The sequence below is a fragment of the Ambystoma mexicanum genome, chromosome 4p (genome assembly GCF_040938575.1).
Source record: "Ambystoma mexicanum isolate Mex_15411 chromosome 4p, UKY_AmexF1_1, whole genome shotgun sequence".
Lineage (NCBI taxonomy): Eukaryota > Metazoa > Chordata > Amphibia > Caudata > Ambystomatidae > Ambystoma > Ambystoma mexicanum.
The window spans coordinates 1012323224-1012340980 of NC_090927.1; the positions used below are offsets into that span (position 1 = coordinate 1012323224).

At 47.1% G+C, this 17757-nt stretch overlaps 1 protein-coding gene across 4 annotated transcripts in view; it reads right to left on the reverse strand.

Moving 5' to 3' along the window:
• Positions 1–17757, reverse strand: part of HSF2 (heat shock transcription factor 2) — a 1113385-nt gene that overhangs the window by 940158 nt on the left and 155470 nt on the right. For all 4 annotated transcript variants that reach the window (XM_069606600.1, XM_069606598.1, XM_069606599.1 and 1 more), the window contains 2 exons: positions 6923–7031; positions 6630–6757 (listed from right to left, as the gene is read on the reverse strand). In XM_069606600.1, coding sequence (XP_069462701.1) covers positions 6630–6757; positions 6923–7031 — 237 coding nt within the window. The remainder of the gene's footprint in view (positions 1–6629; positions 6758–6922; positions 7032–17757) is intronic.

The following is a 17757-nucleotide window of genomic DNA, read 5'->3' on the forward strand; positions in this document are numbered from 1 at the left end:
TTTCTCCCGAGCTGGAAGGGTTTTGAAAGAACGTTGGTAGTTCTATAGTTTGGTTTACATGAAATTTCGAGATGAATTTAGGTGCAAACCTTGGGTGTGTGCGTAGAACCACCTTATCTTTGTGAACTGTTACGAAGGGGTCTAGTACAGAAAGAGCCTGTAGTTCACTTACTCTCCTAATGGAGGTGATAGCTATTAGGAAAGCAGTCTTAAGGGTGATATCTTTAAGAGTTGCCTTGTGCATGGGTTCGAAGGGAGGGCCCATGAGTCTGGAAAGTACCACATTTAAGTCCCATCCGGGAGCTGGGTTAGCTATCGGAGGGTGTATCCTCTTTACCCCCTCCATGAAGGCTTTGATAACTGGTATCTTCCACCACGACACTTTAAGTTGGGAAGTGGTGTATGCAGAAAGTGCCGCTAGGTGGACTTTAATGGAATTGAACACTAAACCTGAATCCAGTAAATGGGTCAAGTATAGAATAATGTCAGTAGGAGAGCAGTCAACTGGGTTGATGCTAGTACCTCTACACCAGATAACGAATCTTTTCCATTTGCTAGAATAGCAGTGTCGAGTATTAGGTTTTCTGGCTTCCCTGAGGATGTCCATACATCTCTGTGGGAGTTGTAAATGTCCAAATTCTATGATCTCAGGAGCCAGGCTGCTAAGTTCATGGTCTGGGGGCATGGATGCAGAGTCCTGCCCTTGTCTTGTGACAGCATGTTGTACGGGCAGGGAAGTTTCATTGGGGGAGATAGGGACATCTCCATCAAGTGAGCGAACCATGGCTGCCGAGCCCACATTGGGGCTACTAGTATCATGGTAACCTGCTCCTGGTGCATCTTGTGCACCACTTTGTTGAGAAGGGGAGTCGGGGGAAAGGCGTAAACAAATTTCCCTGACCATTGAATCGACAGACCGTTCCCCTTGGACTGGTTCTGGGGGTACCTGGAGGCGTAACTTTGGCATTGTGAGTTCTCCAGGGTTGCGAACAGGTCTATTTCCGGGAATCCCCATTGCGTGAAGACGTCTAAGACGATGTCTTCGTGCAATTGCCATTCGTACTCTTCGGGCAGGGGGAAGTCTCTGCTGAGTTTGTCTGCTAGCAGATTGAGTTCCCCTGGTACATGTTGTGATAGTAGGAACATGTTGTGTTTGAGAGCCCACTTCCATATATTCTGGGACAGCTTGGACAGTCCTGGAGAGTGAGTGCCCCCTTGCTTGTTGAGGTAGTACATGGCTGTGGTGCTGTCTGTGAGGACCATCACTGTCTTTCCTTGTAAGTGTTCCTGAAAGGCTTTCAGTGCTTTGAACACCGCTAGTAGTTCCAGCAGGTTTATATGCTTGGATGCTAAACTCGGAGTCCACACTCCGTGTGCCGTCTGATGGGATAGGTGAGCCCCCCATCCTGTAAGGGATGCGTCTGTGGTTAGAGTGGCTTCCACTGCGGGTGTGGCAAAAGTTTTCCCTAATAACAGGTTTTCTTTTGTCCACCACCGTAGCGAGAGAACCAAGGCCTGCGAGACCACCACTAGATCGTCCCATTGTCCGCTGGCCTGACACCACTGGCTGTAGAGCCACTTTTGCATTGGGCGCATGCGCAGGCGCGGGTGAGGTACCAAATAAATACATGACGCCATCATCCCTAGCAAGCTCATTGCTTTGCGTACCGTCACCTCTCGGCCTGCTACATAATGGGGAATTTGAAACAGCATGTTTTGGACCCTCTCGTAGGAGGGGAAAACGAGGCCGTCCTTTGTTCGAATTAGAGCCCCTAGGAATTGTTTGGTTTGGCTGGGGTCTAAGCTGGACTTCTTTTTGTTGATGGAGAAGCCCAGTTGGGACAAAAGGTCTACGGTCTTTTGGGTATTGGAGAAGCATGTTTCGTAAGAATCCCCTGTTATGAGCCAGTCGTCGAGGTAAGGGTATACCGGGATGGATAATCTGCGCAGGTGGGCCGCTGCCACTGCCAGTACTTTCGTGAATACCCTTGGTGCAGATGCTATCCCGAAGGGTAGTACTCTGAACTGGTAGTGTTTGTCCTCTATTTTGAACCTGAGGTATTTTCTGTGCGATGTCAACATTAAAATATGAAAGTATGCATCTTTCATGTCCAGTGTTGTCATGTAATCCCCTTGTGATAACAGTGGGATTACCGTCACCATACGAAATTTTTGGGGTTTGACAAATATGTTCGCTGGGCGCAGATCCAATACAGGGCGCATGGTTAAGTCCTTTTTGGGTACAAGGAAGTACACTGAATAAATACCTTCTGTTACCTGTGATAGGGGGACGGGCTCTATAGCTTCTTTCTTCAGTAGTTCTTCCACCTCTTGAAGAAGAATGGAGAGGTGTTGCGGTGTCATGCGCCGGTTCCGTGGGGGTTTGTACTTCGGGGAACCATTGAACTCGATGCAGTATCCGTGGGCTATGGTGGATAATACCCAACGGTCTGACGTGATTCCCTCCCATGCTGAAAGGAACGATGTTAGCAGGCCCCCGACCGGTGATGCATGGGAGGGGACCCGAATTTTCGGGTCATTTGCTGGTATTGGGCGTGGAACCTCTGGGGCTGGAGCCACGACCTCTTCCTTTGCCACGGCGTTGGCCTCTTTGACTGAACTGGGTGTTACCCTGGTTAGTGGGCCAGTTGGAGCCAGAGTAATATTGTTGTTGTTGGTTCTGCTGCTGTCTTTGGCCACGAAAGGAGCGTTTATTACCATAGCCTCGCCTGTTAGGGGGCTTAGAAATTTGATCCAGAGTCTTGATGGTATCAAACTCTTTTTTAGCATGTTCTAGGGCCTCATCTACTGCTTTCCCAAACAGATGCGTCTGTTCAATGGGTTTGTTTATGAGGGAGGCTTGGGTTTCGGGATTAAACCCTGAATTGCGTAGCCAAACGTGGCGCTTGAGAAGTATTCCCTGCACTAGGGAGCGGCCAGCCGTCTCTGCGGCATCTAGGGAGTTTTTAACGATGCCCTGGTTTACCAGAGTGCCCTCTGATATTATAGCTAGCAGGCGAGAACGTAGAGGTTCAGGTGCTTCCTCTGCTTCGCTGCGCAGCTTGTTCCACTGTGCATCTGCGTAGCTAGCTAAAAGTGAGTTGTTATTAGCAATTCTAGTAGAGAAGGCGGCGGAGGTCGTGATTCTCTTCCCCAGTGCGTAGAGTCTTTTGCCTTCTTTGTCTGGAGGTGCTTCACTAGTGGATAGTGGCACCCCTGCTCTTTTCCTTGTGTTGGTAACCACAAGGGAGTCCGGAATAGAGTGTCCTCTGATGTATAAAGGGTCAGAGGATGAAGGGCTGAAGAGCTTTTCTATTCTAGGGTTGACCCCTCTTACTAAAGCTGGGTTAGTAAGGGAAGGCGAAATTCTTCTTTTAATAGAAGCCAGGAGTGGAATAGATTGGCTAACAGGGGCTTTTTCTTTGATGACTTTTTCTACAAAGTCAATGTCTGGAAGCGTTTCCCCTGTATCAATCTCAAAATGCGCTGCTGCCTTGCGTAATAGTGCATTGAGGGAAGGTTGGTCATCTATGGGAGAGGAGTTCCCATGTGAATCCTTGAGAGGAGAAGGGAGAAAGGCCTCAGGGTCTGAATGTACTGATGGGGATTGCCAAGGCTGCACTGACGGTGAATGCCAGGGCTGCGAAGTAGCTGTATCCTCTTCAAACCCTGTAGCAGTGGTGTAAGGATCTTCTTCGAACCCCTCTTCCTCAAGTTCTACCTCTTCTTCTCCACCCAAACACTCCTCATCTTCTTGGAGGTATTGCTCCTCCTCAGTGAGGTCAACCAGCCTAGGAATCTTGACTCTAGGGTCATCCTGTGGCCATTCTCTTTGTCTTTTGTGAGTGGGTGGGTCTTGGTTTCCTAGAAACCTTTCCATTTTCTCCATGCAAGAATGGAGTCTTTCAAGGGTCTCATGGGGTACCCCTGAATAGTCTAGAGGGGGGAAATTAGTGTTTTCGCCTTCGAATCGTTTCGAACGCTCCCACAACGTCGACGAGAGGTTCCCGTCTCCTTCTGAAAAGCCTTCAGGTAGTTCGGAAGCGTCCTTTGGAGAAAGGGGCAGTTCCTGGCTACTTTTGTGTTTTTTCGACGCGGTATTCGACGTTTGTTTCGTCGTCCGCGTACGTTTCTCCTCGGCGACAATTCTCGCTAGGCTCTCGGCCACGATTTTGTCCGTCGAGGGCTCTGGTGTCGACGTTGTGTGCGTTGCGCGTTGTACCTCGACGGTCGCTCTATGGAGCGTTGCGTCGGATGTTTTTGGGGTAGCGCCCGTGTTAGATGGAAGCCCAATCGCTGGTCGCGGCTGCGTTTGCGGGTGGGGCTTGTGACCTTTACGGTCTGCGGTAGACGCCGGAGTGCCCTGCGTCCCCTTCGGCGCTGATGGATCCTTCGTTCTCGACGAAGAAGAGCCGTGGGTAGTGTGTTTAGCCTTGTGGGGTTTGTGTGCGTCCTTGTCGCCGGGGTGTTCATCCCCATAAGCAGGGCGTGAGCCGAGCCCGTCGGGGCCGGGGACGGACGACGAGGAGCGGGAGCGCTCCTTCTGGGGGTTCATGACTTCCGTAACGGACGTCGAGTTATCGCACTCCTCGTCACTTTCAGTAACAGCGGCAGCGGGTGAGGAAACTGACTTCGACATCGCGTAGTCCGCCCACCTCTTAACCCTACGTTCTTTAAGAGTCCTGGGTTTTAAGAGCTTGCAGGCTGCGCAGCTGTTCTCTATGTGATCGAGGGGTAAGCAACGATTACAGAGCTTGTGCTTATCTTTCCAAGTATATTTGCCCCTGCAGCGTGGGCAAAACTTAAATGGTGTCCTCTCCATAGCTGAGGTAATAATAGCTGGCGATAACAACCCCAAGGGAAAGAAAAGGGAGAAAGAAAGACATTCTCAAAGAGAAGAGACAAAGTTCTAACCCCCACTCTCCCTACTGTAAGTTGGCCGTCGAGGCCAGGCCACGTGTTCGGCAGCGCCGAAGGATCTCCTCCGCTCTTCCTCTCCGTCGAAAATTAGTTCGGCGGAGAAACAGCTTCACAGCTAACGTCGAGGGGGAGGGATCGTTATCAGTATATTAAGTTATGACAAAAGGACCGAGGTCCGTGTTAAGTATAGCAATGTCTCTCTAGGAGCTCCGCGAAAGGCGACCAGAAACTGGGCGGAAAAAAACAATCTGAGGGACCTCGACGCGTGAGGGATTGTGGGTACAACGCACGTCACTATAGGATAGTGTTACAGACACGCCTTGTCGACGTCCCCTTTTCGACTACGAAAAACAAAATGCAATACTCCGCAGTGACCACTGGATGTCGGACCTATGCACAGCATGTGATTCTAAGCAGATTAACAAACATCAGAAATATATATATATCAGGGGTATCCCCTGCATGTTCCATGTGATAATGTGCCTGCAAAAAACTACCATTTATTCGATGACTTTTTTGCCAGGTGACATTTTTGCAGCGATATTATCACATGGAACCGTCCGGTGCAAGCTAAAAGAGGAAGCACTGGTTCCTCAATATACACTTGGTATAGATTGGCAGCCGCAGCGGGGACATGCAGGGGCGCCATCTCCACACACAAGAAAAACAGGCGAAGGAGGGGAAACGTGTCACACTGACACCCCAAAAGAGCAGCATTGTTTCATCACTATACTTTTGGCATTGATTGGCCCCATCTGCGCAATTTTCTGGCAGAATTTCTGTGTGGCATTGCCCTTTTACAAGTGTCGGATAGGTAGGCAGTTTCTTTTTTTTTTTTAAAAGATCAATGGCTGAGGGGAAGGAAAACAAAAATAACCAAAAATAAATAGTTTGTCACATAGTAACAGGACCTTGCACTTTACTTTTTGGTCACTATTTCAGGGGTTTGAGGAAGTTTAGAGCGAGCTTCGATGAAATAATTGCCAAAAATCTCACCATCAATACCCACCTTCACATTTAGTACGTTCATTTCTAGAGAAGGGAATATGGTCCTTATTGCCATAGAGTTAAAAGGGAGGTTGAGAACTTTCTCGCACCATTTTTTTGGACTAATACACCCAGTGCCGTACGGACAGAATGGAGCATAACCAATGATCAGAGTCTTGTCTAACAGACTTGTGGCAAAATCCTTTTATTTTAGGTTTTTGCTGGATGATTGTCACATGCAAGGGATTGACGGTAGGAGACAGGGGAGTCTGAAGAGCAGGGGAAAACAATCAGTTGAGTGATGGAACCCCTGGAGTTGGAAAATATGTGATCCCCCAGATCTACCCAGCCTCCACAAACCCCACCAGCAGGGAGTCCTGAAACAGTCCCAGGTCTTAGTTTTCCTGACACATGCAATTTAGACGGCATCAAAGGTTGCTCCAGACCAGACTCTTGGTGGGCACAGTAGGGCAAGGAGTCAAGACACAGACAGTATACATAGGAGTGTTATAGTTGAAAGTGCACATATCACTGTCTGCATTATGAAAAACATCAGTAAACTGTTCCGTTACAGGAGATAAGAGTTTAAGGCCTCTCAATTTATGACAAGATTTGAAGTACCGCATTCAGATGGAATACACAAATCAGCATGCACAGTTAAGCAAAGAAATGAAGGAACCCTTCAAATAAACACACTCAAAGGCCCGACTAAACAAAAATACCTTTCTTTTTATGTGTCCTAACATATGCTCATGTCCATGCCGGAAAAAAGGATGCTGAAATTCGATGGGCTCATCATGTTCCAGTTTCACTACACAAGATTCCAAATGCAAAACCTTGCGGAAACCATCTGAAAAATAAACATTACATTAAATTAAAGATCATGGCCACAAATAAAAAAATAACTTACTTAAATAAAGTCAGCAAAGTGTAGTACAGAAGTAAATCAAACATGCTCCTCCTAAACAGTACTGTTAAAAAAGAAAATATGAACAATAGAGGGATGTTGCCTTACACATGTTCAGCTGCCTAATGAAGCTTGCCATGTTGTTGTGCTTGAAGTACTTGGGTAGGATCTCCTTGGAAAACCTCTGCTCGTCCAGCACCATAAAACTCTCACCGTTCTAGAACAAACAAAGTGCACATGCAGTTACACACCAACATACAACTTAATGCTAACATGCTGATCGCTCTCATGTAGCGGAGTAAACTACTAGACAACTGTCACTTGGCCAACTGAGGCATTCACAAACCAAAAGTGCATTGATTAAGGCACTCATTCTACCATGGCTGCTGCTACATCCACGGGTTGTTGTATTTCCAAGCATGTATCCTATTAATGCTCATCTCACAGTTGTGCACAGGAATACAGAAAATCTTACAGTTTTCTCTGTATTCTCCTAATAAAGTTCACTGTGACAATACCAGAACCTTAAACCACTTGCTCTGTGAAATATCATGGCCCAAATTCTGACGCGATGCGATTCAGATTATCAGTGTCCTTACTACATCCCAAGAGCGCATGTATTGATAGCAGGCAGCAATCGATGCAATCAATTTCCGTGGTTAAAAATTCCAATAGTGTACTCCAAATCTTGCTTCCTTATCGTCTACCTCCCAGAAAAGTCTTAGCTGCATATACCTGAAACTACGTCTTCTGTACTCCTGCTCAAACCTCAGTTGGAGATCGCAAAATGGATTACAAATGTCTCAAAATAGTTGGCTAATCAATTTCTTCACCTTATCTTACTAAGCCTTATTCTCCAATTACATTAGGCAGCCCCAGAGTGCCCTTTAAGGGAGTAAATCCATGAGCGTATGACATCGCTCTACAAATCATTGCCATGAGTATCTTAAATCTGATTTTTTACCAAAACAGTGCTATTGAATTTGAATACACTTTCTCCAAGGCTTCCAGTTGGATCATCTCATTTAAGATAGATATATCATAAGCAGAGTTTCTGTCTCTGGTCTCATGAGCTTTTGACATCGATTGCTACTATCCAATAACATCTTTGCAGGCCTGGTAGGGATATAGGTTTCTATTCGTTAGTCCACTTGTATTATTTGAGGATATGGATTTTACTGATTTCACCATAAATATCTTTAAGGAAACCTGAGCCACAAATTGATGTACATGCCTGGACTCCCTACCTGGGGTAATGCCCATTTACCCTAAGGACCTTTCTAAACTGGGAGGGGGTGGCAGTAGGTTGAAACTGAAGGTCAGTACCTTGGGGCAATTAAATATTGAAGGGAGATTCGTTCTATTCGGTATGGTGTGACTCCGAACAATTCGGCCCTTCTACCCAGAAGGGAACCACCCCCTGTGAGCCTATGGGGCTGAGCCCGCTAAGCAAGACCCTCCTGTAGAGGCCTGGGCAAGTGGGACCTGACTGGGAGTGACTCTCCTCTTGGGGACAAGCACTCCAATTCCAGTGTGGAAATTCCAGTGCAACCCACCTTGTCTGCATATATTGATGTGGAAAAGACTTTATTTTCTTCTGCGACAGCTATTTGACAAAGATCTTTCTTTACATACATTGGCTACAGGCAATGCTGAACACAGCCTGAACGTCAAGATCAGCGAAGGAGGACTGTTCTGTTGATTCATGTGACGTGCATAAGAGAGGAAACTCCTACGGAGAAAGGAAAACCGCTACGCAGAGTTGCACCGTTGACATCCAGGAGAGGCAGAGATACACTGGGCCGCGGAGCAAGTGGCAGCAAGGAGGGCGAAAAGAGGCGATCCAAATGCCTAAGTGTTGTCGTTCTCCACAACCGAGGAACAGAGGTGGGAGAGGGAGCCGACACAGGAATCCCAGCGTCTCATCTGGTGGCGCGACCACTAGCAAGCAGTGATGGGCTGGGAGGCTGTGACCGGAACATATGAGGGAGCCCGAGACACTGGGCTTAACACATCAGACCGGAGCTACAGTGCCAAGTAGCAGCAGAGAAACTGGACTAGCTTAGAGGATACCGCTATAAGGTATGAACATTGTTGAGTGATGGCTATGAAAGCTATTCAGGTTATGAAGCCTGAGAAACCCAAAATATAAAATCCTATGCAAAGGGGATTGAGATGGATCTGCACATTGTGAATAATGTTTATGAGAGCTATGAAGGTTACTGGAGCCTAAGAAACCAGAGTGCACGAGCACCAGATGTAAGGGGAAAAGAAAGGGGACATGAACACTTTGAATTAGATCTGAGAAAACCATGGTAGCAATAAAGTCTGATAAGCCAGGGTGGACAGCAGCCCTATGTGAAACAACTTGGGGAAAAGAAATCAACCTATCTGAGGATTTCAGTACTTTGAGAGAGTCTCAACACTGCGAAGGTGAAAGTGTATAGTTAAGGCAATCCTGGAGTGATGGAAATGTTGGCACCAAGAGACTTTTTCTTTATTAAAAAGGAGAGACAAAGTAATAACTTAATACACAGCCTGGGAAGGATATCCTGCAGTGAAAAGGGAACTTTGAAGATGGAAAACAAGTCTAACAGAGCTTGGGGCAGGCAGAAGCTGAACCGGGACTAGTGTGCAAGCCTCACCTTTTTCCTTTTAGCTAGGTGTTTTCTAATGTGGCAGGGCCAGTTAGTTGTTTATGATTCGAACTGAAGACTTTTTACTTTGGACTTCACAAGCACCCGTAGCTTTTGTTGTGCTATGCAGGGGAACTCCCTCAAAGCTATACGGCAAGTTAATCGTTTTTTACTTTTTATTTAAATAAAAGTTGTTAACATGACCCAATGTAGTCCGGGTCCTTCTTCGGGTTCAACAATGCAGATATAGGTGTAGACAGATCATTCTTTTGAACTTTTGCCAAAGTTGGCTGCCCGAAGCAGAAAGAACTGACCTGCACTCTAAAAGAACCCTAAATAGATTCTGTCAATAGCTATATAGAAAGTAACAGTAAAATGTTTTTAGCAAATGTTTTTTTTTTTTTTTTAAGCGAAACGCTTTAATAAAAAAGTTTTTAAAAAATAGCGCTATCACTAGAATTGTGGCACAAGCACATTAGACATTTATACAAAGTTCTATTCACAAAAACCTTAAAGCAATCAAAGTGTGTGAGAGGTGGGAAGTGGACTGGTGGCTCCCCGAAAGGATGCAGAATGGCAGAGGGAATGCAGTAAAACAAAAAAGCACTAGCAAAGCCAACAGTTCTGACTTTTGTTTAGGCATTGGATCAGCATTTTACAGGCACTGCCATAATAGCGCTATGTAGCCATAAGACGGCACCACCTGGAAAATGGGGTTAGTACCTGGGCCAATTACGGCAATGCCTGCAAGGCATACAATAAACAGTGTTGTATATCAATTTGTTGTGTAATTCTGTAGGTTTGCTAATTAAAATCGACACTAGCCAAGAAATGTTCTTTTTAAATAATTGCAAACCAGAAGTAATCAGAATGATACTTTTATTAGGTTTATGAAAGACAGCCCTGCAATTCCATTCCTAAAAATGTAAAAAGTTACATAATGCACAATTACAGTAGGTCTATTGTAAAACTACATTGTCTCCATGTTTGAGTAAAGTTCAGGTTGGCGTATTTAAAGCTCATAGTGTCAACTATAATTTATTTTGTTGGGGAAGGTGCATCCTATTGATGAGTGAACACTTTTGAAAATGTACTTGATCACACAGACAAATGCTTTGGATGGAAAACCTAGTTCTATGACCTGTAGGTTGCATTCATCTGTGCTACTGGTGCGCAGTAGCATTCTATCTCATTACCCTGGTGCTTTATACCAGTCTGATAGTGAGATATCCGCAACCTACAATATTCCACCTAGTTTGCCCAGTTCTCTGCATGATACGCCATCCACTCTGCTTAGTCTCTGACTTTCTTTCCCCTTGCATAACCAATGCACAAAGCAAACTAGATATTTATGCAAAGAAGCAATCGATAGTTTCATCCAGTCTATGCACGCACAGACCTACTGCAATACCATATATTGTAGTTAGTTAGTCTCCAAAGCTCACATTGCTACAGGATTAGGATTGCATAGTATATGAGCCCCTGGGGGAGAGATCTGGCCAATCAGGAGGCCTGGAACCGAAGCGCAAGTCATTGCCTGCATTTTACGTTGATCCACTGTACTCCTACACAGCCTTCACCTTGTCCTCTGGCAGAGTTTCCAGTGGAGTTCCCCGCCCACCCCTCCGACCAAAGTCCCTCAGCCAGCCCCCTTACCTACTGACCTTCTCACCTCCTGGCCCGCCTCCAGGTCCTGGCAATAGGTATTTCCGATTGAGGACAAATGTGCAATTCTTTTCAATTGAAGCATGAATTGTGCAAAGCCTCGTTCACTTAAAAACAAACAAAAGTATCAGGAAACCAGATGGCGGTTCGTAGTGTGAATAGCAATAAATACCACTTAGGTGGGCATGTAGGGCTTGAATGCGATTGAGCCTATCTAGTTTGGGCTTCAGGGCAGTTACCGGCCCCGTTCTCCCCTGAAAGTGGTATTTAACGCCATACTGAAAACATCTGATAATAATGAGAGGCAAGGGCATTCTTGTCAATCTTAAGTTGACAATTACCCCACCTGCCACAACAGCTTACTACATACTGGACTCCAGCTGGGACATTCCTTCATTCCTTCAACATTGTGAACTTCCTGATTTGCGCAATACTGGCTGCACATCAACGAGAAGAAGTCCAGCTTAGACCCCAGCCAAGTCCAACAATTCCTAGGGGCTCTAATTCGAACAAAGGACAGCCTCGTCTTCCCCTCCAACGAGAGGGTCCAAAACATGCTGTTTCAGATCCCCCAATATGTGGCAGGTCGGGAGGTGACGGTGCGCAAAGCGATGCGCTTGCTAGGAATGATGGCGTCATGTATTTATTTGGTAACTCACGCGCGCATGCGCCCAATGCAAGAGTGGCTCAACAGCCAGTGGTGTCAGGCCAGCGGACAATGGGACGATCTAGTGGTGGACTCGCAGGCCTTGGTTCTCTCGCTACGGTGGTGGACAAAGGAAAACCTGGTAAGAGAGAAACCCTTTGCCACACCCGCAGTGGAAGCCACTCTAGCCACAGACGCATCACTCACAGGATGGGCGGCTCACCTATCCCATCAGACTGCTCACAGAGTGTGGACTCCGAGCGTAGCATCCAAGCACATAAACCTACTGGAGCTAATGGCCGTGTTCAAGGCACTAAAAGCCTTCCAGGAATACCTACAAGGGGAGACCGTGATGGTCCTTACGGACAGCACCACAGCCATGTACTACCTCAACAAGCAAGGGGGCACCCACTCTCCAGGACTGTCCAAGCTGGCCCAGAATATCTGGAAGTGGGCTCTCAAACACAACGTGTTCCTACTGTCGCAACATGTACCAGGGGAACTCAATCTGCTAGCAGACGAACTCAGCCCTCAGAGTACGAATGGCAGTTGCACGAAGACATCGTCTTCGACGTCTTCACACAATGGGGATTCCCAGAAATAGACCTGTTTGCAACTCTGGAGAACTCACAATGCCAAGTATACGCCTCCAGGTACCCCCAGAACCAATCCAAGGGGAACTCCAAGGGGAACGGTCTATCGATTCCATGGTCAGGGAAATTTGCTTACGCCTTTCCCCCCAGACTCCCCTTCTCAACAAGATTGTGCACAAGATGCACCAGGAACAAGTTACCATGATACTAGTGGCCCCTATGTGGGCCCGGCAGCCATGGTTCGCTCACATGATGGAGATGTCTCTATCTCCCCCAGTGAAACTTCCCTGCCCGCACAACATGCGGTCACAGGACAAGGGCAGGACACTGCATCCATGCCCTCAGACCATGAACTTAGCAGCCTGGCTCCTGAGATCATAGAATTTGGACACTTACAACTCCCGCAGAGATGCATGGACATCCTCAGGGAGGCTAGAAAGCCTAACACTCGTCACTGTTATTCTAGCAAATGGAAGAGATTTGTCATCTGGTGTAGAGGAAGAAGCATCGACCCAGTTGACTGCTCCCCCACGCACATTGTCCTGTACCTGACCCATTTACTAGACTCAGGTCTAGTGTTCAATTCCATTAAAGTCCACCTAGCGGCAATTTCTGCATGCACCACTTCCCAGCTTAAAGTGTCGTGGTGGAAAGTCCCAGTTATCAAAGCCTTCATGGAGGGAGTAAAGAGAATACACCCTCCGATAGCAAACCCAGCTCCCGGCTGGGACCTGAATGTGGTACTTACCAGACTCATGGGCTCACCCTTTGAACCCATGCACAAAGCAACTCTTAAAGATCTCACTCTTAAGACCGCTTTCCTAATAGCTATCACCTCCATTAGGAGAGTAAGGGAACTACAGGCTCTTTGTTTTAGACCCCTTTGTAGCAGTTCACAAACAAAGTGGTTCTATGCACGCACCCAAGGTTTGCACCGAAATTCATCTCAAAATTCCATGTAAACCAGTCAATAGAACTACCAACGTTCTTTCAAAACCCTGCCAATTCGGGAGAAAAAAGTCTGCATACACTTGATGTGCGCAGAGCTGTCATGTTCTACATGGAAAGAACCAGACCACTGAGAAAGACTAATCAGTTCTTTGTCTCGGTGGCAGCAGGAAGAGAAGGAGATGCAGTTTCAAAATCCACTATATCTAGATGGATTGTTCAATGTTTCACTCTTGCTAAGAGAGAACTACCCTTCAAGCCAAGAGCACATTCTACTCGAGGCACTGGGGCATCCATAGCATTCATTGCAAATGTTCCCCTTGAGTCCATCTGCAAAGCGGCAACCTGGAGTTCTGTGCACACCTTTACAAAACACTACTGTCTAGATGCACACACTAGATCTGACTCCCAGGTGGGACAGGCAGTATTAATACATCTTTTCTCTACTGTTCCTTCTCATAACCCACCGCCAACTCCGGGTACTGCTCGCTAGTCTATGCACAGCATGCGATTCTAAGCAGATTAACAAACATCAGAAGACAATGCATTACTTACAGTAAAAGCATTGCTGATGGTTGTATCTGCTTAGATTCACATGCGCCCACCCTTCCTCCCCGCTCGGATGGAAGGAACATAAACACCTTTCTACATCTCTCTCTCTTTTCTGTACTCACTCACGCATAGAAGGCTCCCTCAGGGCAGAAAAAATACAAACAGAGGGACCTCGATGCGTGAGGGATTGTGGGTACAACGCACGTCACTATAGGGATAGTGTTCCAGACACGCCTTGTCGACGTCCCTTTTTCGACTACGAAAAACAAAATGCAATACTCTGCAGTGACCACTGGATGTTGGACTATGCACAGCATGTGAATCTAAGCAGATACAACCATCAGAAATGCTTTTACGGTAAGTAATGCATTGTCATATGATAAAATAACTCAAACAGTTTTCAGTGCAAGGCTCTGTGCAGCCAGTATTGCGCAGGGCAGTTTACTGTATATGCTTGGCCCATCATTTTCTTTGTAGGGAGAAGTAAAGAACTTTTTATAAATCAGGAAGTTCACAATGTTGAAGGAATGTTCCAGCTGGAGTCCAGTATGTAGTAAGCTGTTGTGGCAGGTTGTCACGAGATGACACCCTGAAAGGAGAGGCACAGAACACCCAGGAAGAGTTTCAGATGGTTGTGCCGAAGTAAGGTGGACAGAATAGTACACACACAGCTGAAAGTAATGAGAACAAAGAGTAGTCAAGTGTAGCAAGGAATAAGATACAACAGAATGGATTCCCTCTAGGGGTGTATGCAGATATAGGAAAAGAGTATTCCATGAACCTTAGGAAAAACTCTAGCCTTCTGCACAGTTTGCTATAACAGAGGCCCACGCTGTTTGCTCATGGCTTGGAACAACAGCTATGGGTGTCTAACGTAGAAACGAGACAAGGGAAGGGGCAGAGGTTGACTGATGGGAACCAACAGACAAGCTCTATACAAAAGGGTCTACAAACAGTACAAGAGAAGATACTTACAGACAAATCCAGGAAAAGGAGGTTGATAGCAAACTAGCAGAAGGAAATGAAGGGAAAGTCGTGTAACAGGATTGGATAGCAGAGGGCAGTAAGGAACAAGGTTGAGAGCTCAGAGGAGCAGGGAAGTAATGAGCTAGCCCACAGGAGCAGGGCTGTAAGGTAGAGAGCCCAGAGGGAAAGGGCTTAGGGCATCAGAGTAAAGCAGGCTGCACGGCAAGGAACCCAGAAGGGCTGGGCAGCAAGGAGTGAGCCCTGAGGGGCAGGGCCGCTGACCGTAGAAGGTATGCAGAGGACTGTAGAGGGCTGCTAGGCCGAGAACCCAGCAGAAAAAGGTAGGTAGTAAGCAGCGGAGCGTGATCAGCTGCAAAGTAGGAAGCCCAGAGGACAAGGACTGTAGGCAGCCGGAGTGAGGCAGGCTGCAGAGCAGGGAGCCCAGAGGACAAGGGCTGTAGGCAGCCGGAGTGAGGCAGGCTGCAGGGCAGGGGGCCCAGAGGACAAGGGTTGTAGGCAGCCGGAGTGAGGCAGGCTGTAGAGCAGGGAGCCCAGAGGAAAAGGGCTGTAGGCAACCGGAGTGAGGCAGGCTGTAGAGCAGGGAGCCCAGAGGACAAGGGCTGAGGCTGGAAAGCAGCAGAGCGTGATCAGCTGCAATGTGGAGAGCCCGGCAAGGCAAGGGCGGAGGCTGGAAGGCAGCAGAGCGTGATCGGCTGCAATGTAGAGAGCCCGGCAGGGCAAGGGCGGATGCTGGAAGGCAGCAGAGCGAGATCAGCTGCAATGTAGAGAGCCCGGCAGGGCACTGGATCCAAAGCCGGAGTAAGGAGGAACCGCAAACAAGATCCGTAGCTCAAAGCAACAAGGTGCCGGGAAGACTCCTAATGCAAGAGACTGAGCTCCTGCAGGCAGCAGCATTTATACCGCCCAGCACAGAGGCAGGCTAATTGGTCGCACCTGGCTAAGCACACCTGTAGACAATCGGCCACCTCCCTCTCTGTTCCTGAGCTGGTGGAAGCAGAGGAGATCCCTAGGGCTTCTGGGGATTGTAGTTCCGAAGATGGCGAATAGGAATGGCCAGGAAAAGATGGTTATAGCCAAGTGCATTGTGGTAAGTGTAGTTAAGGCCTCGCAAATGGGACATAAGGTCCATATTGTTCGTAAATGTAGGCGCCCATGGCGCAGGCATGACACAGGTGGGGTAATTGTCAACTTAAGATGGACAAGAATGCCCTTGCCTCTCATTGTTATCAGATGTTTTCAGTATGGCGTTAACAAAGCAGATTAACAAACATCAGAAATATGTTTTCTGTCCATTCATGCAGCTAACCTTTACATTTCACAGGCACTCATCTCACTGTCATTTTATGTCTTGAGTACAAATAACCTCCGGTCACTTATTAGTACAAAATTGCTAATCAAATATGTTGGTTTGCTAACCAAGAATATTTTAATTTGCAAACTCTGCTGAAAACGAATTCATGCCTTGGCAAATGCCTATCTAAGGCCTATTCAAGAGCCAAAACTGTTGGCTTTGTTATTGCTCGTTTTTTAACAGGAATTCAGTGCAAGGAACAGATGCAATGACACACATACTGCCAATAAACTACGTGGGTGGAGGTAAGCTGGTTTGAGACAGGCTTATTACACCAGTAGCTGCTTTAAAGCTGCAATCAAGCCATTCCTTTTCAGAAGCTTGCTCAGAGTTTATTGGGCTGGACGGGGCATGTAGTGGATGGGAATAGCAATAGGGACCATCATTGCCTTGGGCGGCCAATGGATAGGTAAAAAAAGCCAAAATCCACTCTAAGGGTGTGGAAGGACACTGACACACAGGTGGCATTGTTGTGGTTATAGACTTGTATTTGGGTCAAAATGAAAGAGGAAAACCCCAACTGTCCCCCAACACTAAGAAGGGTTTCCCTGCCTCAACTATAATAAGGACTTGGTCAGGATGTCCGTCTAAAGTAAATAGTCCACCATCCTTTGTCAAAACTTATTTTAGTCCCCTACACTCTAACGAAGGAAAAACAAAAGAGCGACTTCGTTCTTCTGGTCTAAGGCTTTGTATTCACCTCCTGGTGGCGAGATGTGTTCTACAGAATGCATAAATAAAAGGTTTGAATGCTCCGTCAATGGCAGGCACAGAAAAAAAAAGTCTCTTTACTTATTCTATTCACAATACCAGGGGGACGGCTCCCTCCCCTCTGGCTCTTGTTGGACTCACTGTGACAACTCAACAGACAATGGAGGAATAGCTCACTCGCCCTGGTCTTTTTCAGACCTTTTCAGGATGCCACAGGAAATGACTCCTTTACCTCTGGCTCCTTTGCAGCTTCTTGTGTCCCCGGGGGGGAATGACTCCCTTCCCATGGTTGGTTTCCACCTTCTCTGCTATTTGGAAGATAGTCCTGGTCCACAATCATGCCCAGTACTAGGATTGTTCATATTATGGCTTCTTTAGTTAGTATAGCAGACCTGGTTCACTATCCTGCCAGGCACTGCTGTTGTGTACATAGTGGTTGTAATAATATTTTTGTATTTGGGGTTCCCCATACCCTTGTACCATCTGTAACTGTTTCTTCATACTCTTTCTTGTACTTCGGGTCCCAGACCCCTACGTCATGTGCAGTTGTTCCTTTAAAGTCTCCCTCACAGGCTTTCGTAGCAGCCTTGAACTCCAGGGTACTTTTATCCTTCTTAAGCGGTTCCCAGATCTGTCCTTCGTTACCACCAGCTAGCCCCGGCAAGCCACTACCTACAGGGAGCTTCAGTTTGGGCTCCAGCCAGCTCCAGGAGTCAATCTCTTCTGCTTGTGGACTCAACGTCACCCACTCCAGCCACAGCATCTCTGTAGCTGCTGCTACTCTGCTTTGCTGGCGTGCATGGCGCGATCCCTTCTCTCAAGCATACCTCTGTGGTCTGCTTCCAGCAGGGCGA